General features: G+C 47.2%; 1 protein-coding gene across 1 annotated transcript; it reads left to right on the forward strand.

Annotated features, from left to right (window-relative positions):
• Positions 1-3,149: 3,149 nt before the first annotated feature.
• Positions 3,150-22,321, forward strand: MGST3 (microsomal glutathione S-transferase 3). The gene is made up of 6 exons (XM_048860420.2): positions 3,150-3,283; positions 14,566-14,689; positions 17,944-18,017; positions 18,850-18,907; positions 20,493-20,565; positions 22,039-22,321. Exons 2-6 carry the CDS (start codon positions 14,573-14,575, stop codon positions 22,146-22,148), a joined length of 432 nt encoding a protein of 143 aa, XP_048716377.1. The 5' UTR covers positions 3,150-3,283; positions 14,566-14,572; the 3' UTR covers positions 22,149-22,321.
• Positions 22,322-22,944: the final 623 nt, after the last annotated feature.

Below are 22,944 nucleotides of genomic sequence, written 5' to 3' on the forward strand. Positions count from 1 at the left end.
ACAGGGCCTAATAACATCAGCCACACTATGAGAGGCTCGTTCACCTGCACATCCACCAATGTGATATATGCCATCATGTGCCAGCAATGCCCCTCTGCCATGTACATTGGTCAAACTGGACAGTCTCTACGCAAAAGAATAAATGGACACAAATCAGATGTCAAGAATTATAACATACATAAACCAGTCGGAGAACACTTCAATCTCTCTGGTCACGCAATTACAGACATGAAGGTCGCTATCTTACAACAAAAAAACTTCAAATCCAGACTCCAGCGAGAAACTGCTGAATTGGAATTCATTTGCAAATTGGATACTATTAATTTAGGCTTAAATAGAGACTGGGAGTGGCTAAGTCATTATGCAAGGTAGCCTATTTCCCCTTGTTTTTTCCTACCCCCCCCCCAAACGTTCTGGTTAAACTTGGATTTATGCTGGAAATGGCCCACCTTGATTATCATACACATTGTAAGGAGAGTGATCACTTTAGATAAGCTATTACCAGCAGGAGAGTGGGGTGGGAGGAGGTATTGTTTCATGGTCTCTGTGTATATAATGTCTTCTGCAGTTTCCACAGTATGCATCCGAAAGTATGCATCTGTAGCTCACGAAAGCTTATGCTCAATAAATTGGTTAGTCTCTAAGGTGCCACAAGTACTCCTTTTCTTTTTGCGGAATGGAACAGTAGGGGCTGCTGTAGGTCTGCCATGTGAAACTAGGCAGAGCTGTTTGTGACCCTCAACCCAGAAATGTGTAATGGCTCAAAGCAAGAAATCCCAACCCACTAAAATCCTTTAAATGGCATCCACAGTTCTTCATGGCTGTCCCTTCACTGCATACCTGCTTTTCATCACCTAAACCCTGATTTCCCAGCTAGGGTTACAGCTCCATAGTTCAGCTCAGCACCTAGAAAATTCTCCAGCAGGAGTACAGCACCTCTTAGATTGGCTACCAAGTGACAATAAACCCATTCCTTAGGCCCAGCCAGCAGGATTGCACAAAATTGTGTGAATGCCATCAACTCCACTCCTTCCTCAAGGGAGTCAGCCTCTGGTTTTATTTGGCCTCTGGCTGCTGGGATCTCACGGCCAACATGCTGCTGTTTTAAGCCAATATTATGAGACAAACCTTTCTACTCTTAACCACCTCTAGTAGCCCACCTCAGTGAGTCCCAGCCAACCAAGAATGGCTTCTTTAAGTAGTCCATAATCATCAGTTAAGATGAATCCATTGCCCTGCAGGCTCCCTCATCAACTTAACGACCCACTGGTCTAAGATTCAGATGCCTCCGTCAGGGGATGACTCAGGGTCATCTTTTGGTTCTGTTTTAGTCAGCACCTCTTTCCCCAGGAGAAAGAATCATCTATCCTATCCATAAGAGGTCAAGTACATATGAGATGTCTTGAGGACTGGTACCGTGTGAGATTGCCTCAATGGTCGTGGAGGTCTGAATGAGTTATTTTGGGAGTCCCTGTGATGGAGATTAAGAGGGGACTTTGTGAGTGGTGTTTGAGGGGATATTGTGGATGTGTGTCTCAGAGATTATAGAAGGTTCTTTGGGGGTGTCCTCGTGATTATATGGGGTTGTGTGGGGATTTCCCAGTGATTAAATGGGAGCAGGTGGGTGGGCGTATTGGTGATTAAAAAGGACACTGCAGGGGATAAAAAGAACAGGAGTGCTTGTGGCACCTTAGAGACTAACAAATTTATTTGAGCATAAGCTTTTGTGGGCTACAGCCCACTATAGCCCACAAAAGCTTATGCTCAAATAAATTTGTTAGTCTCTAAGGTGCCACAAGTACTCCTCGTTCTTTTTGCGGATACAGATTAACAGGGCTGCTACTCTGAAAACTGCAGGGGATAGTGTCATTGACTGAGGGGATCTTTTGGAGGGAGCCAATGATTATAAAGGACTCTACGGAGTGAGGTTGTCACAGTGAGTACAGGGGAGTGTTCATATGGGGGGCTTTAGATAGGTGGGTGTCACAATGGATATGAAGCTGGATATGAGTCAGCAGTGTGCCCTTGTTGCCAAGAAGGCTAACGGCATATTGGGTTGCATTAGTAGGAGCATTGTCAGCAGATCAAGGGAAGTGATTATTCCCCTCTATTGGGCACTGGTGAGGCCACATCTGGAGTATTGCATCCAGTTTTGCGCCCCCCGCTACAGAAAGGATGTGGACAAATTGGAGAGTGTCCAGTGGAGGGCAACAAAAGTGATCAGGGGGCCGGGGCACAGGATTTACGAGGAGAGGCTGTGGGAACTGGGCTTGTTTAGTCCACAGAACAGAAGAGTGGCGGGGAGATTTGATAGCAGCCTTCAACTACCTGAAGGGGGGTTCCAAAGAGGCTGGAGCTTGGCTGTTTTCAGTGATAGGAGATGACAAAACAAGGAGCAAGAGCTTTCGTGAGCTACAGTGAGCTGTAGCTCTCGAAACCTCATGCTCAAATAAATTGGTTAGTCTCTAAGGTGCCACAAGTACTCCTTTTCGTTTTGCGAATACAGACTAACACGGCTGTTCCTCTAAAACAAGGAGCAATGATCTCACATTGCAGTGGGGGAGGTCTAGGTTGGATATTAGCAAAAAATATTTCACTAGGAGGGTGGCGGAGGTGGTGGAATCCCCATCCTTAGAGATTTTTAAGGCCCGGCTTGACAAAGCCCTGGCTGGGATGATTTAGTTGAGGTTGGTCCTGCTTTGAGCAGGGGGTTGGACTAGATGATGTCCTGAGGTCTCTTCCAACCCTAATCTTCTGATTCTAATGATTACATAGGGTGTCGTGTATGTGTGGTGTCACAGTGATTATGGGGGTGCTGTGTGTTGTCCCCCACCACCCTTGGTCAGAGAGGGTGTTTTGGGGTGTCACAATGATTATGGGGGCAGGGTGTGGACCCCCCAGTCAGAGGGGGTGTTGTAGGGTGTCCTGGTGATTATGGGGGTGCAGTGAGTCCCGCTAGGCAGAGGGGGTGTTGTGGGTACCACAGTGATTATGGGGGCGGTGTGTGTCCCCCCGGTCAGAAGGGGTGTTACGGTGATTATGGGGGCGCTGTGAGGGTTCTGGGTAACGCGGAGTTGGGAGGCCGCAGCGCCTCGAGTCTCCCGACGGCGGGACGGGCTGAGGGCCAGGGGGCGGGTGTGCGCGGCGCTGCGGGCCCGCCCTGGGGGCGGTGGCTCGGCAGGGCCCGGGGCGGGTCCGGACGCGGCTCTGCCTTAGACAGTCCGTGGCCAGCCCCGGGCTGCCCCTACTTCCCGGGATCGTGTCCGCGCGGCAAAAGCAGCGGGTGAGTCCGGGCGGCTCCTTCGCCAGCTGGGAGCCAACCTGGGGCCAGGCGCCTCGGCCTGCTGCGGGCAGCGCGGCCCGTGTGCCCGCCTCTGCGCCCCTGGGGGCTCGCAGGCACTGGACGGCAGCCCCCATCCCCCCCAGAGCAGCCCCTCTTCCCCCCCGCCCCGGCTCTGCGCCCCCGGGCAGCCCCCTTTCCCCGCGGCTCTGCGCCCCGGGCAGCCCTCTCTCCCCGGGTGGGAGGAGAGGCCTTGGGGCCCTTGCCCCTAACCTCTTTTTTTAGGCCAAGAGGCGGGGGGAGGGGGGACATGGATAATCTCCCAGCCCCTAGGAGCTGGGGTGTTGCGTAAAGTCAGAGTCCTTCTCGTTTGGAGGTTAAAGTTGTCTTTGGCCCTTCGGTGCGCGTGGTGAGGCTGGGGCCTCTCCCAGGGGATGTTGCCGGTCCTCTTACAGCCACCTCCGTGTCCTCTTCTTCCTGGTTTAGCTGTGTCAGTGTCCCTGTGCCCTCTGCCCCAGCTGCTGTTCCACTTAATGACACTCCCCAAGAGGTCTGTGTGTCGGCTCAGGCCCTGCACACTGCTGCTTCCTGCTGGGCTTCCCCAGGCTGGCAGTTTCCCCTGCACTTCACCAGTGGGCAGCTTCTTTCATCCCTGGCTCCCTGTGAAGCCTGTGGGCTCTTCCTGCAGGCTGTACTGGTCCCTGCCTACCCCACAGCCACTTTTTGGTGACTTCCCTGTCTGCTCTGGGTCCTCCTGCCACAGTTCTGCTGGGCTCACTTGCCCCTGCGGCTTCCGAGGTGCTTGTCTCCCTGTTGCCTCTGTAGGGCTACTTCCTCCCATTTGACCTGCAAGCCAACCCCAAGCCCAGTGCTCACACAAACCAGTGCCTGGTCAGTTTCCTGTTCCACATCCCCAGAGCAATCTAGGGGTCACTTTTCTTTGGCACAGTGGATAACACAATACTCTACTAATTATAGTCTGGCCTGAGTTTCTGGGCCAGTCCTCTCCCATCAGGTAACTGGGGAAGGACACCCAATAGGGAGCCAGAAGATGTATTTAAAATCCCATCACTGAGTGGGGTTTCCATTATATCTCCTTTCACAGTACCAATGCGGCATAGAAACAATAGGAGGGGTTGCTCAAGGGTGGGGGAGAGAGAGATGTCACTTTCCTGTGCAAATGCTGCATCCTCTTGTCTGTCTCCTTTTGTCCCACTTGCTGCAGTCAGTACCTTTTTCATTTCAGACCTGCCTGTGCTTTAATCTGAGGCATTGGTTATTGCAGAGATCTTGTAAGTGAAGGAGATGCTGCCAAAATTGATTAGCTCAAATTTGAACCTACCCTGAAATGTATACAACATAAGAAGAAAGGCCTGCAAGATTGTTAATCCCAGTATCTCTGTTGGATGAACTACTTGCAAGAAACCCCTGAGAACTGGATTTGTTGTGGGTATTGCACATACTCTGAGTTCATCCAACTTCTTGTTCCTATGAACTAGAACATTGCTCACAAGGGAGTGGGGTATTCAGATATATAAAAATGTCCATCGTGAGAATCAAAACAAAGCTAACTTTTCAGGTTTCCCAGCTAGGATGGTGTCAAGCATCAGAGGGGTAGCTGTGTTAGTCTGTATCCACAGAAATAACGAGGGGTCCGGTGACACCTTAAAGGCTAATAGATTTAGCCTTTTTTACCCATAAGCTTTTGTGGGTAAAAAAAACACTTCTTCAGATGCATGAAGTGAAAATTACAGATCAGGCATAAATATATTGACACATGAAGAGTAGGGAGTTACCTTACAATTGGAGAACCAGTGTTGAGGGGGCCAATTCAATCAGGGTGGATGTGGTCCACTCCCAGTAACTGATGAGGAGGTGTCAATTTCAAGAGAGGGAAAATTGCTTTTGTAGTGAGCCTCCCAGTCCCTATTCAAGCCCAAATTTAATGGTGTTAAATTTGCAAATGAATTGTAGCTCTGCAGTTTTTCTTTGAAGTCTGGTTTTGAAGTTTTTTTGTTGAAGCTAAGATGGTGCGTATCCTTGTCTACACTGGCAATTTACAGCGCTGCAACTTTCTCGCTCAGGGGTGTGAAAAAACACCCTCCTGAGCGCAGCAAGTTTCAGCGCTGTAAAGTGCCAGCATAGACAGTGCCCCAGCGCTGGGAGCTGCGCCTCTCATGGGGGGTGGGTTTTTGTTTTTTTTTAGAGCGCTGCGCTGCGACCACACAAGGCACGGTAAAGCGCTGCCGCCTCAGACTAGCCCTAATTCCTGTATCTATTGCTCGACTTACAAGGCCATGCTGTGTCAGGATCTGCGTGGTTCTAGGAGTACCTTGTCTGTATTGGCTTCAATTTGAGGGTATGTCTACATAGCAAAAAAACAGGGCAGCAAGTCTTGGAGCCTTGGTCAGCTGACTTGGGCTCATGCTGTGGGGCTAAAAATAGCAGTGTAGACATTCCCATTTGGACTGAAGTCTGGAAGCCTGAGCTCCCAGAGCCTCCCCATCCTCATCACCAGGTTTCAGAGGCCAGCGCCCAGCCCAAGTGGGAACATGTACACTGCTATTTTTAGTTCTGTAATGCGAGTCCCAGTCAGTTGACCCAGACTTGCTGCTGTGTTTGGTTTTGTTTGGTTTTTTTGTAGTATAGACATACCCTATATGAGGACCAAAACTGCATAAATGGAGCTTTCTTAAAGGTGACCTGCAAAGGACACTTACGAAACTGGACTTGTGCTTCCTTCCCCCCACCCCCCCCCTTTCTTTTTTGTTCCTTATGATATATAAAGAAGGCTTGAAAAATGTGTTAGGTTTTGTTTCTAAAATGTCCTGCTTTTTTTACCATAGAAATATCATTACTGTTGAGTGTGATCTACCATGGTTTTAGAGCAGAGGTGGGCAAACTATGGCCCACGGGCCACAGCTGGCCCTTGAGCTCCTGGAGGGGGAGGCTAGCCTGCAGCCACTCCCCTGCTGTCCCCCCTCCCTTGCAGCCACAGCTCGCCATGCTGCCAGCGCTCTGGGCGTTGGGGCTGCAAGCTCCTGCCGGGCAGCACGGCGGTGTGGCTGGCTCCAGCCGGGTGGCGCGGCTGCCAGACATGCTGCTCTGAGCGGCATGGTAAGGGGGCAGCAGTTAGATAAGGGGCAGGGGGTCCTGGGGAGCAGTCAGAGGGAAGGGAGCAGGAGGCAGAGGTTCTGGGGGTGGGAGGGGGCATGGTCAGGGCATGGGGAACAGGGGAGTTGGATAGGCATGGGAGTCTCAGGGGGCTTGTCAGGGGGCAGGGCTGTGAATAGGGGTCGGGGCAGTCAGGGGACGGAGCGGGGGGGTTGGATGGGTCGGAGGTTCTGAGGGGGGCAGTCAGGGGGCAGAAAGTGGGAGGGGGCGGACAGGGGGTGGGGGCCAGGCTCCCCTACCTGGCCCTCCATACAGTTTTGGAACCCCAATGTGACCCTCAGGCCAAAAAGTTTGCCCACCCCTGTTTTAGAGCATAGCTCCAGGACAGTTATTGAGCCCTAACACCTTAAAAGAATCTGTAGAGGTTCTGGCTATTACAAGCCTTCCTTCATTAAAAAGTGTTAGTCATTCAAGTTAAATAGGACTTAACAAAAACCAACCAACCAATGGCTTCTGAACAGTCTTGATTTCTTATTGCAATTACTCAGCTTTCACTCTCAACGATTGTGATTTCACCATTTCATTAGTTCTCCAGGCATCAAGTCTTCCAGCCTGGACAACTGACCCCTGAGCCTGTTTCTCTAATGTCCCTCAATCCAGACATTTTTAATGTGTTATTACCTGGAAGGAAAATGCCACAGTCAAATGCATGAGTCCTTCCCATCTGGAATGAAGGCTGTGCATGTAAGTGTTAATCGAGCATGGTAGGTGGCCATGTGTTGGAAGCCAGAGACTGTTGTGAGGCTAACCGCCTATGAGGGTTACATGAAGTGTAGATGGTAATACATGTGCACTGAGTTTGCTCTGGATATTTGTGGCCTTAACTAGTGATCTCTTTGGTTTGTAGTGATGGTGTTGAAAGGAAATGCTCTTGACTAACCTTATCTCCAGGCTCATGAAATGTTTAATGTGAATTCACATTAAACATTTGTAAAGTGCTGTGAGATTTTTACTGGGCTGGCCCTAGAGAAAGACAAAATACTTAACTGGTTGTAAAGCACCAATGGTAGCGCACTGGGCACTTTGCTGAGAAACGTGCAAACTTCAGGCTCTGTCTCAAAGAGTTTACAGTCTAGATAACTATTATGTGTTATCACTAATTACAATGTAGATTGAAAAAATGAGGAGTCCTTGTGGCACCTGAGAGACTAACAAATTTATTTGGGCATAAGCTTTTGTGGGCTAGAACCCACTTCATCAGATGCATGGAGTGGAAAATACAGTAGCAGGTATATATACACATAGTAGATGAAAAGGTGGGAGTTGCCTTACCAAGTGGGGGGCGGGGGTCAGTCTAACGAGATAATTCAATTAACAGTAGAATACCAAGGGAGGAGAAATCACTTTTGTAGTGGTAGTGAAGGTGACCCATTTCAAACAGTTGACAAGAAGGTGTGAGTAACAGTAGGGGGAAATTAGTATGGGGAAGTTATTTTTTGTAATGACTCATCCACTCCCAGTCTTTATTCAGGCCGAATTTGATGGTGTCCAGTTTGCAAATTAATTCCAGTTCTGCAGTTTAACGTTGGAGTCTGTTTTTTTGTTGAAGAATTGCCACTTTTAAGTCTGTTATTGAGTGACCAGGGAGAGTGAAGTGTTCTCCTACTGGTTTTTGAATGTTATAATTCCTGATGTCAGATTTGTGTCCGTTTATTCTTTTGCCTAGAGACTGTCTGGTTTGGCCAATGTACATGGCAGAGGGGCATTGCTGAGTGTGTTTCTTTATTCATTACTATTAGTTGCCTACTGAGCTGCTACAAGCTTTTGAGTCTTGGAATATGTAGTGGTCTGCATCCTCCTCAATCCTTTGAGCTCAAGTTGTCTCAAGTCTCTTAAGGTCTTGTCTGCTTGGGGAAATTGACTGGCCGTGGCTATTCTAGAATAACTATTCCGCTATAGTTCTTCTGGGATAACTCCCCATGTAAATACTCTTATTCCAGAATAGTTGCTGCATTTTAAATTCAAACTTTACCTTATTCTGAAAGAACATCTTTGTGTAGATAAGCCCTAAGTACCTGCAATTCAGGGGGAATGAATTCAGCCTTATGACCCACGTCATTCAGTTTATCACAGTCTTTGTGGTTGTGGTCAAAGGTTGCTGAAATACACTGTGTGTCTGCAGGTCATAAAAAATAAGACTCAAGTTGAGTCCTGTTGAATTCCTTTGCCTGGTTTTACTGTACTTGGGTGTGACTTCCTTGTAGTCTTGTACAGGCATATAATGTTTGTTCTAATACCAACTTTGATATAACCTATGATTGTGTTGGCCTTTGCTACAACTGAACATGACAGTTTCTTCCAGCTAACCCAATCCTTAGTAGTTCTATGTCATGTGGTTGTAAAAGTTGTCAGTTGGCTCACTGCACTGTAACTGTGATTCTACTACTGCTAGGCTGATGATTGACTGTGCACAAAGGTAACTTATCAAAGTTTCCTTCAGTCCTGGCTCATTTAGCAGAATTGCTCCAGCAATGCTGAGTCAGGATGAAAAGCCAGTCTTGCAACATCTATGGCAGTGTTACAGTGCCAAGGTCATTAAGACTCTCTTGTGACCTATGGACTTACGCCATTGTGAAGCAAAGGTAAGACTCCATGCATCAGGTGAAAGTGTCTCTATGTTGCTATCAGTATTCCCACACTTGTCTTCAGATGTTGTCTGCAGACTCTTCCTTGTAACACTTTCTTACTCCTTCTTCCTTAGTCATTTCTTTCGACTATTTATCTGGTTAACATGCATTTAGTGAGCAATGGGCCTGTAACATATTCAGTGACACACATACAAGTAACTCTTGTTTATTTTTTTTCCTACTATCTTTGAAGTTTGGAAGCCTGTTTCCGTTTCCTTACCGTTTTTCATTTGATGATACTCTTAAATTACCATCTGCAGTTTTTAGTTAGTTACTTTTGATCTCATCTTCTTCATACTTGTTTTGATTTTGTTATGAAATAAAACTGACTTCCAGTGTCTCTTTGATATTGCAAAATTATAGATAAACAGATCCAGGCCCAAAGGCACTACAATTATCATCTAGCCTGGCCTTCTGCATAACACAGGTCCTAGAATTTCACCTAGTCATTCCTGAATTATTCTTTCCTACCACATAAGAGAACATTATTGAGACCAGTAACTCGTGGATTTATCTAGATGTTCTTGGACATCTGGTCTTGACCTAAAGATTCAAAGTGAAGAGGAATTTACCCTTTCTCTTGGTAAGATGTTCCACTGATTAATTACCTTCTTCTGTAAAGTAATTGCTCAGTGCAAAAGAAACACATTTTACTTACAGCATTTCAGGCTGGAAGAGTGCTGCTATATTCAACTATATGCAAACAGGAGGGGGCACACTAAATAGGAAGTAAGGGAGGGGTGGAGCATAGCTCCAACCCATAATATTTTGAGTAACCCAGTTAATCCCTTGATGACCACTTTACTTACACCCTCACTGTTTGAAATGTTGCATCTCATTTCCAATTTGAATGTACTAACTTCAACTTCCAGTCATTGGAACTCGCTGGGCCTCTGCCTGCTAGAGTAAAGAGCTCTCTAATATCTGATTTCTTCCTGGGCTGTAAACCCCTGCACAGGATCAAGTTACTTTTTAACCTTCTCTTTGATAAGCTAAATCGATCTCTCAGTGTTCTCCAGAGCTAGAATCATAAATTTTTGTAGCTCTTCTCTGCACTGTCTCCAAGTTTCCAACATTTTTTTTTAAAGTGTGGACACCAGAACTGGACACAGTATTCCAGTAATGTTCTCACCAGTGTCCTATACAGACGTAATATCACCCCCCTGCTCCTATTCAGCATATCCCCTTGTTTATACATCCAGGTATCAGTTTAGCCCTTCTTAGCCACCCTATTGCTCTAAGAGCTCATACTCAGTTTGGTAGCTACAATGATCTCCATGTCCTCTTCAGAGTCAGTGCTTTCTTGTAAGTGTTACCTACATGCTTTGTTTTTAAATGTCTGCTTTTGCACTTGGCTATAAAAATGCATGTTGTTTGATTGCACCCAGTTTACAGATGTTCCAGACTGCTCTGTATTGGTGAACTGTTCTCATCAGTGTCTTACTACTGATCCTAATGTGGAGATGTTATGCCTTTATTCCTAGCAATTTCTGTTCTCTGTTTCCAATCTGCGTTTGGAGATAATCAGTGCAGAATGCTGTTGTATGTGTTTTTTAATAAAACCTAATTACCTGGACCATGCCATTCAAACTTAAAAAATAAATCTTTGTGCATTCCTGGTATGATTTTAAAGTATATTATAGACTTATTATGCTGTTAGCCTCTGGTCTGAATACTTGCAAGTGGGATCATACAAATAACCAGCTATGGGGCCCCAACCAACTTCCACCAAAGTCAATGGAAAGATTCAGAAACATTGTCTAGGGGGAGCCTTACAAAATATATATCCCACCAGGTCAGCTGAAGAGGTGTTAATGTAAACATGAGGCCCCTGCAACCAGACCCATTTTTACCCATTCAGCAGGCTTTACACTGGTAAAAACAGCACAAACTTTTCTACACTAGGGCTTATGGTGGTGCTTAACATCAGTTCAGCTGAACCAGTGTTGGAACAAGCAGGAATTCTTCTGTAAAATTCACAAGCGTAGACATGGTCCCACTGGTTTCAGTGGGAGTCGTTTGGCTTCACAAGGTCCTATGATCTAGTTAGCCATTTGGAAAGCTGAGCGGGCTTTAATCTTCCAATATAAGTTTTAACAGTTCCTTAGTTGGGGTGCTGCATTTGATTGTTGGACTCTGACCCCTTTCTAGTGAAGGGCCCTGTATGAATGAGTCTTAGTACAGAGCTGAAATTGAGATGGTAATTTTGACTTTACAGAAACGTGAAGGGATGCTGCCCCAAGATGGTGGGTCATGGTTTCATAGAAGGGGCCACTAAATCATTTAGTCTGACCTGAATATCACAGGCCTTAAACTACATCCAAATACCCCTGTGTTGAGCACAACAACAATAGTGAAACCAAAGCACTTCAGTCCATCAGGAGACTAAACTGTTGTGTGAAATGGGCAGAGAATAGGAGAAACTGAGGCATCACCTGTGCCCAATGTCCTTGCGATAGCAGGGAACTGATAAGGTGAAAGATCCAGATTATCCTAGCAGGTTTGAGAGGTGACACCCCTTTAAACAATATTCTTAAGCAGTAACTTATCTGGGTGTTTCACTGAGCCAAAGCTGGTACAAAAATGGGGGCAGGGCTCCTCCAACACAGCCAATAAAGCACCCCTCAATTAACACAAGCCTCTGGAGTCTCTTCTAAGGGCTTGTCTACACTACCCACTGGATCGGCAGACAGCAATCAATCCGGGGGGGTGAATTTAGCGCATCTAGTATAGAAGCAATAAATTGAGTACTCTCCTGTTGACTCCAGTACTCCACCAGAATGAGGAGCGCAAGCGGAGTTGACGGGAGAGCGTCAGCTGTCGACTTACTGCAGTAAAGACACCACAGCAAATAGATCGAAGTACATCGATTTCAGCTACGCTATTCACGTAGCTGAAGTTGCGTATCTTAGATTGACCCCACGTGGTCGTGTAGACGAGCCCTAAGAGTGCTACGTGCAGTGCCTGTGGAAGGAGAGGGCATTTCAGAAGTGCTCTGCCTATACTCCACAGCTCCAGCCGTGCAGCCTCTGGGACAGGTAGTCATTCAGGCAGGCTGGTCTTATGCAGGGCAAGTCTTTTCAGTACTAATCATAAGGCCTCGAATTTCACTTGCGGACTAAGCAGCCTCGGTGGAGCATGGGTGTCCGCTTCCGTGGGTGAAAGCCTTTATGCAGTGGCGCTGTTGTGTTCCGCAGTAGTAGCGACCTGTGAGACATTCTCAGGGTAGCCCCTGCCAGTGATCCAGGTGACAGGCAGAGATGAAGTCTGTGGGTGGAGGGCAGTATCCCTCCTGAGTATCTGAGCAGAAAAATGCTGCTCCTGATCACCACTGGCAGTTGGTGTTATGAATTCAGCTTATAATAAAAAATGACCCTCAGTTTGCTGACCTGTTGTGTTTGTGAAATGCTGATCATTTACGATAGTCTAAATGAAGTGTAGTAACCGTTATAACAAGGGGTACTGCTCGTGCTCACAGCCTTAAATCTGCTTTAATTTTCAGTGTTCTCATGAATGCTTAAAATAACTACAAAAAGAACAGGAGGACTTGTGGCACCTTTAGAGACTAACACATTTATTTGAGCATAAGCTTTCGTGAGCTACAGCTCACTTCATCGGATGCATTCAGACTGGCTATCAGACTGAATGCATCCGATGAAGTGAGCTGTAGCTCACGAAAGCTTATGCTCAAATAAATGTGTTAGTCTCTAAAGGTGCCACAAGTCCTCCTGTTCTTTTTGCAAATACAGACTAACACGGCTGCTACTCTGAAACCTAAAATAACTAAGTACCTGCAAGTTTTCATGTGCAAAGTCTACGCCATTGTCCTTGATAACCTCATTCCTTTCCATGCTGTTTATAATTATCCTTGTAAGTGTGAAACTAAACCTGCTCCCTTATGAATTTCTGTTCCATTGCTCATGAGTGCTGGCAGCATTGCCATGGTAGGCTGCAGGTGCCAGTTTCCTAAGGTAACATGTTCTTCCAGGACTGCTCTGGTTCTGTGTCAGTGAAGGATAGGAGGTCTCACTGCCCAGTGGAGTCACCAGATGGAAAGGATCAGTTAGGTTTGACTTGACCCTGTAAAATGGAGAGAACCTTGTTCAAGTGGTGGAGAGAGGCAACTTGACTGGGAAAGCTCATTTGCAGGGCTAGGGGTTTGGTATCAGGAGACATGGTTTATGTATAACAGCTCTGCAAGGCCATCTTCTGATAGCCAGTGGAGCTGCATGTGCAACTATTGGTAAATACCAGAGACTAGATGCTTCTGGAGACTTGCTGTGTGCTTGTGAATCTGAGCCCGCTCTCTGGCACTGTTCTCTAGCTGCTGGGAGGAAGAACATTACTCAGCTTACCAGTGGCTAGCTGGGCTGAAGTATGGTTTCCACTTTTCACTCACATTGGTACATTTGTCAACTTTGCTCTGCCTCCCACTACCCCCACACTGTGTGCAGTGTCAGTGATCATTTGGCCACAGCTAGGGTTCGGATGAAAGGGCTTCTGGAAGGCAGTCTGCAGTGCTTTATGTCTAGGGTTAAACCTCCTGTAACATCTCCCCACTCAGGTCACCAGTATCTGTTGTCCTCTGGCGTGACACCGTCCCATTTAAGTCAATAGTCCTGACATTGACTTCAGTAGAAGGAGGATAAGGGCCCTAATCTAGAATTTGGGACAGTTGCAACAGTAGAATTTACATATTTGCTATTAAGACTTATTCTAAACAATTAAGTGAATTTAGTGCTATTGAAAATGTGTCAGATAGGCCAGCTCTCTCTTGAGGGGTCTATCACTGGTCTTGTCTACCCTAAAAGTTGTACTGCTCTAACTATACCAGTACAGTTAAAGCAGAACAACCACGCTCCATGCTATAGCGGTATAGCTATTCCTGTATGGGAAGGGAGGTGATGATACCAATACGTCACCTTTATACTAGTATAACTGAATCCACACTAGAGCTTTTACAAGTATAACTTTTTCAGTTAAAAGGTTCTGCTGATATAACTGAAGTGTATACCAGACCACAGTCACAGACCAGGCACAGGTACTGAGGCAAGCTTCTACCCATTGTCTCCTTGCATGCACCACCCAAGGTTGCCTCGTCTTGATCTAAAGAACCACTTACGGGGCACTCTGACTCCGGGGCCCAATCCATCTGTGGCCCTTCTACTGAAAGTGCCAGTGAGGAGACACAGTTATGATGGTGAAGGTTATGCTGTACATACTTGCCTAATATGAACTGGACGTAGAGACCCTGACTCATTACACATAGTACTGTACTTAACTGCTTGGGCTGAATTTCAGCAAGCAGCCTAGAGGTGAAAACTCCATAATTTGTCACTTCCCTCAGGCACCCAGGTCCCCATGCCGGAAGGACGTTGGTCAGTGTTCAGTAAATCCGACTTTTTATACCAATGGGGGTTAATAGTCTCTTGTAGATTCTCAGTCCTGTCCTGAGATTGTAACCAAATGCTCCTCTCTCAACAGTGTCAAGATGGTCGTTCTCTCCAAGGAATACGGCTATGTGGTCCTGACCGGTGTTGCCGGCTTTATCATGATAACGCACCTCGCTGTGAATGTGGCGAAGGCACGCAAGAAGTACAAGGTGGAGGTGAGTGGGTAGCGCAGGTGGTCCTGCCCTTGAGGCACCAAGAATGCCTCTACTGGCTATCTTGAAGGAGAGAGGCCCAGGCATCTCATTAGCTGGCTTAGTATGACAGAAGCACTGGTAATTAGGGGAAACACAAGACTTCGTGGACTAGTTCCCATTCTGTGTGAGTTGTTTGGTGAACGGGAATCTGGTTTTGTCTAGATCCTCGTACATAAGGAACATCACAGGGGGATATCATGAGAATACTGCACTTCTCCAGTGTTTGGCTCTTAGCCTTGTGCCTCACCATATCCTAGGAGCTCTCTGCAGAGGAGCATATCCGTGGTGGTGGTCCACTCAGCAAATGTTGTAACCCACTAGTCACTGTGCGTGTATTACATATACATCCCTGTCTGTGGGTCTGTTACAGTTCTTAGTTGGAGAGCCTGGTTCTTCACCTCAAGCTGTAGAGTCTCATGCTTATAGCTGTGGAGTCCCTGGTTCAGTCTCCAGTGTGTTGGCCAAGGTAGCAGTAGTCACATTATCGCTGACTTTGTGGGTTGTCTACACTTCAAACACTGTAGCGGTACAGCTGCAGCACTTCACTGTAGCCACTGCCTATGCCAATGAGAGGGGTTCTCCCATCAGCATAGATAATCCACCTCCCCGAGAGGTGGCAGCTAGGTCAACAGAAGAATTCTTCCATTGACCTAGTGCTGTCTACACAGGGACATAAGTCATCCTAACTACGTCGCTCAGGCGTGTGGATTTTTCAAACACTTGAGTAACATAGTTGGGTCAATATAATTTTCTAGTATAGCCCAGTCCTAAATGGGAGAATATAGTGAGGTGAAGTAGTTCAGAACTGTGCAGTGATTCCCCATTATTCCCTGGACCAGAGCCCTAGCTATGATGCCCCACCAGTGCTAGTTATTCTCTTATCCTTTGTACGATCCTCCTAGAGGGGTGCTTGCAATAACCCTCACAGTGGGTATTCTTACCCTTAAGATTTGAAATCAGTGGAAGAGAGTTATTGACTCAGCTCCAGTCTCTGCTTCTGTCTCCCAGTTGCAGCAGTCTCCTTCCAGTACCCACACAGATGCATTTGAAGGCTTTCCCCCCTCTTGGTCGCTGTGCCAGATCTCCTGCTGCTGTTAGGCACCGTTGTTCCTTTCCCAGGAGAGGTGAGATGTAGGACCTGGCAGCAATGGGCTGAGAGTTCAGGCTGGGGGAGATATGATGGGACTGGCTCTGCTGAGGTGTTCTAACCTCTGTCCTTAGGCACAGGCTGTTGTCTTCCTGCTACAGCACCTTCTACGTCTATTCACCCCCACCTCCAACCTAGGCAGCTGCAAAACCCAAGACTTTCCAGGACTCTAAAACTTAGAACATCGCACATAAACACAGGTTTTCCCCACCCTTTTAGCCTGGCAATATGCCTCCATGAGTGTGTGTGAGTGGGGAGCTGGTGTTTCTGTGCTCTGATCTCCAGAGCTAGATCTGTGGAGCTACCAGTGTGGCAGATCAGCTGCTTAGGACTGAATGGGGCTGTTGAAGGGTGTCTGAAACAGAGAAACTTAAGAGACCTGTGACAAGCAAATAACCATATCGTCCCTGCCCTATCTACTTATGCTTTTCCCTGCTACTAGGTGGGTAGATCTTGCCTTTGGGAAAAACCCAGTTTGGATTTGGGGCAGAAGAAAGTGAGATGATCTTAGAGGAGCATTTAAAAATAGAGGGAGAAGGGCTTATAAAATTCAAAGGAGATATTTAAGAGGAACAATAGCAAAGAGGACCCTTTGTAAACTAAACTTCATCTCAGAATCCACCCTGGGAACTATTAACAGCTGCCGCTGTGAGTCAGGACGTTGGCATGTGGAGCCTACTGTGCTTGGAAGCAGCTTTGGCACTTTGGGCATTTCCTCCAGGGTGTGACTCTAGAAACTTGAGAAAGGGTGGAGGAGCTGTATGGTATAGCCCTCAAACATCCCCAAGAGAGGGCCAGTCAGTGGGTGTGTACGAGGCTGCAGCAGTATCTGGCTGCTGGGTTTTATGTGCACCACTGCTGCTCTTTCCCCACACGTGAGTGCATAGAATGGGGTGTTCAGGGGTACTTGGATCAGAACATAAAAGGCCGGCTGTGATGTATTGTGTATGGGGAGCCCATCGTTCAGTGTGTTACACGCCTCTCAAGGCTGGTCCACAGAGGGAGAGTTCAGTGCCGTTCCCAGCTAGTGGAATTACCCCTTTTGTTCAAATGGGAAAGGCTCAACACTGCAGATTCTGGGTTCCACCCCTGCTGACAATGCATGATGGTGGTTTCTTCACACAACTTGAGAGTCTCTGTTTAAGGTTATGGGCTAGCTTTGTGATGTGGCGTGACCATCCTCAGGGCTCCATGTGAGAATCTCCATTCATGCCCATGTGTTGTAGACTGAGTAGAAACAATGAGCAATAAATTCAGTGCTGGGAGATGGCAAGAGAGAGCTTGGCAGGATTAGAACCAATGTAGACACTCCCGGATTAAATTCCCACCTAGACAGCAAATGCGTGCACAGAGATCTAATCCCAGCTTGTTTCAGGAAAGTATCTGCAGCTGAGGGACCGCTCCTGCTTGAGGCTCAGATGTGCAGAGGAGATGGGGGAGGCAGTGAGCCTCCAGTCCTTATTCCCACCTGCGACGTTCTGCCCAGCTCTCCAGATGAGACGGTGTCCAGGATTTTTTCGGGCGGGAGGGAGGAGTGTTTGCTCTAGCCTCCATTCCAGCCTTCAGACTGGCTCCACAGAGCAGATGGGATTGCACAGAGAGGGTCTATCCAACTCCTGGCTGCTGCTGCCCGTTGCCTTTTGGAGGGGGTATAGAGAGAAGCAGCCAAGTGTCCTCTCCCAGAAGTTCTATCTGACCAGAGCCAAAGGATGGTTTTAAAGTAGCCGCTGGGGGGACGGATCCTCCATTTTGTGTCACATCTAGTGGCATTTGCAAGATCACGGAGACATGAGGCCAGGGTTCACTTCGTGCCACTGTTCAGCCAATGCGCCCAGGAGTTTGAAGTGCAGCCTACAGCTCATTCTTGAAGGAGGGCAACATGACACAACTTGGACTCCAAACCCCCCAAGGCAGTCAGGTGGTCTTGCCAAACAAGCAGAGTTGAGATTCAGATCGCCCTGGGTGAGTGCTCTGGGAAATAACAGCCCCCGCAGGAAGCGGCGAGTGACGCTGTTGTGAGGGGCCACAGAGCTCCATGTGTTTGCTAACACTGTGTTGTCTTTAACAGTATCCAACCATGTATAGCACGGACCCTGAACATGGGCATCTCTTCAACTGCATCCAGCGCGCACACCAGAACACGTGAGTACCGTGGACAGTCTTGAGTGCTGACTTGAAGATTTAAGTTAAGCACTGACACCTGGAGTGTAGCATTCGCTTCTGCTAAACGCTTTGTCTGTGTCTGGATTGGGCTCTGAGAAAATGTAAGGCTCTGCTGCAGCGTAATGCTTAGTAGGTGAGACAAGCCCTCATCCAGGGGTTCGATTCCAGGCACGGTCTGGCCCCACCTAGGCAGGGACTACCATGTTATATCACAGCCCTGGCAGTTTGCCCATGTGGACAGATCCTAAGGCCCAGGAAGCTGTGTTACCAGTGAGGTCTCATTTGTTCAGGTGCCTGATGAGTGCCTGACTCTCCCAGAGAATGAATTCACCAGCCCAGAGAGACCTGGCTCTCAAACGGAGCATGGCTGGTGTGTTCCCATTCCCCAGCTAGTAAACAGTGGCTTAGCATTTGGCAATGACTTTAAAAGGGAACTTCAGGCCTTGTAAGCAAATACGCTGCTGATCCTGGGCAGTGGCTCTGGGATCTTCAGGATTCCCAAGGGTTTGTGCATCCATTACTGCACACTGTGTGTGTAGACACCACTATGGTTGTCACAGCATTCTTGCAGAGGCAGCTAAAAGCTGGACTTGGAGGCCTCTTCTGAGTAGTCCAGTCCCTTGCTCTAGGTCTCTATACAGCCTGAGGGTGTTCCCTAAAATATGGTGCCCAATTCTAAGAAGTGTGGGGGAAGGTGGGATGGGCAGGGATTGATCGTCTAGATATCCACAAAGATCTTTTTAAAAACAACCAAAACAAAAAACCTCTTAGAGTTTAGTCATAAGTGCAAATCTTTGTCTTCTATTTTCAGATTGGAAGTTTATCCCTCCTTCCTGTTCTTTCTAGCCATGGGCGGAGTCTATCACCCGGTGAGTCATATCCCTAGCCAGATTTGAAATGATTGGATTAGAGACTGTTCCTACTCTCCCCTGCCTTCCTGTTGGCTGCAGGAGAATGTGCTAAGATCTCCCAAGGAGGCAAAGTCTGCCTGATCAATCTTTAGCATGCTCCACTCTAGCCCCATTGTGCATTGTACTTGCTCAGGAGGTGCTGGTGGGAGCCATCAATCACCTTGCACAGCTGAGAGAGAGTGTTCTGTAAGACAAGTTCCTGATCTGTGTAGTCCATCCTACAGTAGACTGCTGCCTCCCAACTTGAACCATGTACCTGTGCTGGGCCAACTGGAGCTGCTGCTGCCTCCTGCTTGCTTGGGTGCATTGTAACCCCTAGTGAGGCTCAGGCCCCTCCAGTCTTCATGGCGCACTGCAGCATGCGCAGGATCGCTGGTCAAAACTCTTCTGTCAAAAAAATATTTTTTTTTAAAGCCTTTATCTAAATGAAAATCTCCATGGAAAAATTTCCATTGAGAAACCAAAAATGTTTTGTTTTGTTTTTTTTTTCTCTCTGCCGCTAGCAAAAAGGGCTGGGGACAAGAAATAAAGAATGTTCAGGTTTGGGTTTTTCTTCCAAAATCCAGACGACTTTCATGAAAAACTTACCAAGATTTGAAACTTTTTGCAAAAACCAACTGCCGTCCTTTGCCAAGCGCTGGTGCGGAGGGACTGGAGGCAGCAGCACTGGCAGGTTCAACTGAGGTCCTAGTCTGGCAAACTGGAACCGCAGCCTGAGAAACAGGAACTAAGCTGTTAGGTGGAAATTTGCAGTGTCTGCAAATGGGGAAGTGCCACTCCTGTGTGTTTGTACTTGCTGAGATTTCTTGCAACGTAAGAGCGAGGGATAACTTCTGCTCGGTTCCTATCTCTGGTCCACTCCAGAAAGTGGCAAAAAACAAGCTTACAAAAACTGGTTGGTTTTATTCAACATACCTGGTGGCTCAAGCCTGGAGCAGACAACAACTTGTGACTGTAGGGACTAGGCATTTCTAATTACCATAGTCCCTTTAATGCTGTCAAGTTTGCACCAGGTAGTGCTCTCTCCACTGTGCTTAGGACACTGAATGAGGGGAAAGATCTGGAGTGAAGAAAACAGTTGGTGGATGGAAGAGTTTGGTTAATCAGCATCTGGTAAATTAGGGCTACTCTATACTAGTGGCCATAGGTCTGGCTGGTCACTGGGGATGTTGGGAGGTGGACAGGAAGGAGGGCACATGCCACAGACTGATGACACCAGGATCAATTCTAAGACATAGTGTGACATCTGTGTTGGGGGGGGGAAGACGGGGGTGTATGTGACACTGATACACACCACATGCAGTATTTCATGGCATTGCCACACTGCGCTCCTCTGGGACACTGATTTCTGGTGCTGCTGACTGGGTGAGGACTCCACAGCTTAACGAGGGAATTATTAGAGACGCAGATTCCTTTTCTACACTGACTTCTTACCATGTTGATAGCCAGTGTTTATAAAGCAGAGTGCTTATTTGCGTGGCTAAAGGAGCATGGTAAGTTTTTCTCAGCTCCGAAATCCTTAACCTTTCCTGCTTTTCTCTAGCGTGTCGCTGTTGGGCTTGGCATCACCTGGATCATTGGGAGAGTCCTCTATGCCTATGGCTATTACACAGGAGGTGAGTCTTTAGACTGACAAAGGATGAGCCCCAGTTGAGACCTGGAGTCTCCAGTGTTGACCATCTGGCCTCTTTAGTGGAAGGCTGCCCTGTGAGGCAGGGTGGTGGGGGCATGAATAAGGCTTCCTGTACCACTGAAAGGAGGCTAGTGCCTTTGCCCCACATATTGAGGTGACAGCAAAGACTTGGCATTGTACAGTCTGCATGCGCTTGTCCTTCTGTATAAGGAGCTCTATTCTGGGGATAGGATGAGCTAAATATGGCTACCCCCAGTGCCACAGTATCTATTGCTCCACCCTGAGACTGAACTATAGTTCCCAGTCCCTTGTTCACTTCTCCGAGTTTGCGAAAGCAGATTAGTCTCAAAGGTACAGTATGCTAATTAGAACTGCAGCACATGTTCCCCCTTCCTAAGAAAAGAAACTCTGTCCACAGTGAGAAAGGACAGACTGATTTGTGTGTGTTGATACCTTCTCCCACCACACACAAGTGGCATTCTTTGACTTAAAGAGCAAGTCCTTTTAGTCCTGACCAACTATCTCTTCTTCCCCCAATCCATGATAGGCATGCTCTTCTGGACCAAATCTGTACTATTTAATTGTCTCTAGCACCTAGCTAATATGGTGCTGGTGCTTCTATAAATACTTGGATGATGATAGGGAAAACAGATGATTCTTTCCTATTATTCCCCAAAAAGCAGTGCAAGTACTGAACAGCAGAAGGACAACAGTCCTTTAAATCTCCATCTGTAGGACAACATTCAGGAAGCAGAAGAGCTAAAATTCCCTGTTGCTCATTTGCTGCTCACTTTCTCCAAAGTAGTTATTCACTCTGGGGTATTCTGTGTGGAGTGCTACAGCCTGGCAATCTAGCCCTGGAACCCAATCGGTCTTCGGGCAACTGGCTTGAGTGGCATGTCGTAAAGTGATAGGGTTAAAGAATGGCAAAACATTTGTGTAAAACTAAATACAAAAGTTACAAGCCTCCACAGCAGTGACAGACTGCAGATTCAGGTGGGAAATACAGCCTAAATCTGTATGTGAACGTCATTCCCTCATCCATTTACCTGCCAAGTTCTGTTACACCTGTAGGTAACTGATGATGCAGCTCCACGGAGTGTCAGTTACACCAATTGGAGCAGGGGATGCTTGGAATCCTAAATTCAGGATTTAGACCTTAGGGGATCCGTAGAGCTGAGCATAGAGGTTTCAGCCTGCAACAGTCTTGCTTTTAAATGTCCATGTTCCATAAAAGCTTTTTGGCTTCCCTTTCAAAAATGAACTAACTGGGCAGCTGAGAATGCAGTTTTTCTGCAGCAAGGTGAGCCCTGACCTGCACCCCCATTTCCCCAAGTGCTACCTTGTTAAACGTGTATTAAACCTCCTTGTAGCATGGGCTAGTGCTGAGAAGCATGGCACAGGATGGTGTTGCTGAGCTAGCTAAGTCTTTGTGCTCTTTCATCTCTTTCTACAGATCCCAGAAAGCGAAACCGAGGGGCCATTGGTTCAGCTGCACTCCTCGGATTGGTGGGGAACACTTTGTACTCAGCCTTCCAGCACCTTGAGTGGGTATCCAGTGAGTAGCCAGCCTCCATACCCCTTCGCAGCTTTCTGGAGAATCTCCAAAGTGTAGAGTGTTTGGGTTTTTTTGTTTTTTTTGGGGGGGGGATGTTTTGGATAATAAAACTTAATTTCCAACTTAAACTAGTTTTTTTCCTAATTAAAATTCAAAGGAATTAATTGTTTTCATCTTGAAATCTTGGGTAAAAGTGCTTTTTATAGTAGTCCTGGGCAATAATAGAGAGGGGGTTGGAAAAAAGCCTGTGCTATACATCCTGGGATATACAGAAGTCCTGTAAACTGGAACTTATGTATAATATTGGCCTAGCCTGGTGACCTGTCACATGAGAGATCAAACTGGGCCTCCTAGTCCATCTCCCTCCCTGTGCTAGGACTATACAGACAGAATGCTCACTCCAAGCATCTGATCTCCAACAGCAAGTGACTCCTCTGGGTGGCTGAGTAGAAAAGGTTGAGTTGTGTCCAGGTCCCAGCCAGGAAGATGTTTCTTCCTTTCCCTATCATGAGCTGCAGGCACAGAATCATCACTTGGTGCCCACAATGGTGTTGGCCTAGCATCACTACCCAGTTCTTGGTTCCTGGTTGGGCTTTGACCTCTGCTGCAGGCAGTGCTAACGGAACCAGATAAAAAGCAGGATCACTGACACTTATCACCATGATCTCATCTTGCTGACTACAGTTAAAGCAGCATTATAGCATTTAAGAGCACTGGAAAGGAACAAAGCAGCTCAAGTGGGAAATTCTAGCCCCTCTGCTTCAAGGGTGGCTTTTCCTGCCCTTCACCCAGCCCCTTGGATCC

This window comes from Caretta caretta, chromosome 8 (genome assembly GCF_965140235.1).
Source record: "Caretta caretta isolate rCarCar2 chromosome 8, rCarCar1.hap1, whole genome shotgun sequence".
Classification (NCBI taxonomy): domain Eukaryota; kingdom Metazoa; phylum Chordata; order Testudines; family Cheloniidae; genus Caretta; species Caretta caretta.

Coding starts and splice junctions, on each gene's coding strand:
- MGST3 (XM_048860420.2), top strand. CDS start 14,573: ATGGTCGTTCTCTCCAAGGAATACGGCTATGTGGTCCTGACCGGTGTT. Junction 18,018..18,849: donor CAGCGCGCACACCAGAACAC/GTGAGTACCGTG, acceptor TTCTATTTTCAG/ATTGGAAGTTTATCCCTCCT. Junction 20,566..22,038: donor CTATGGCTATTACACAGGAG/GTGAGTCTTTAG, acceptor CTCTTTCTACAG/ATCCCAGAAAGCGAAACCGA.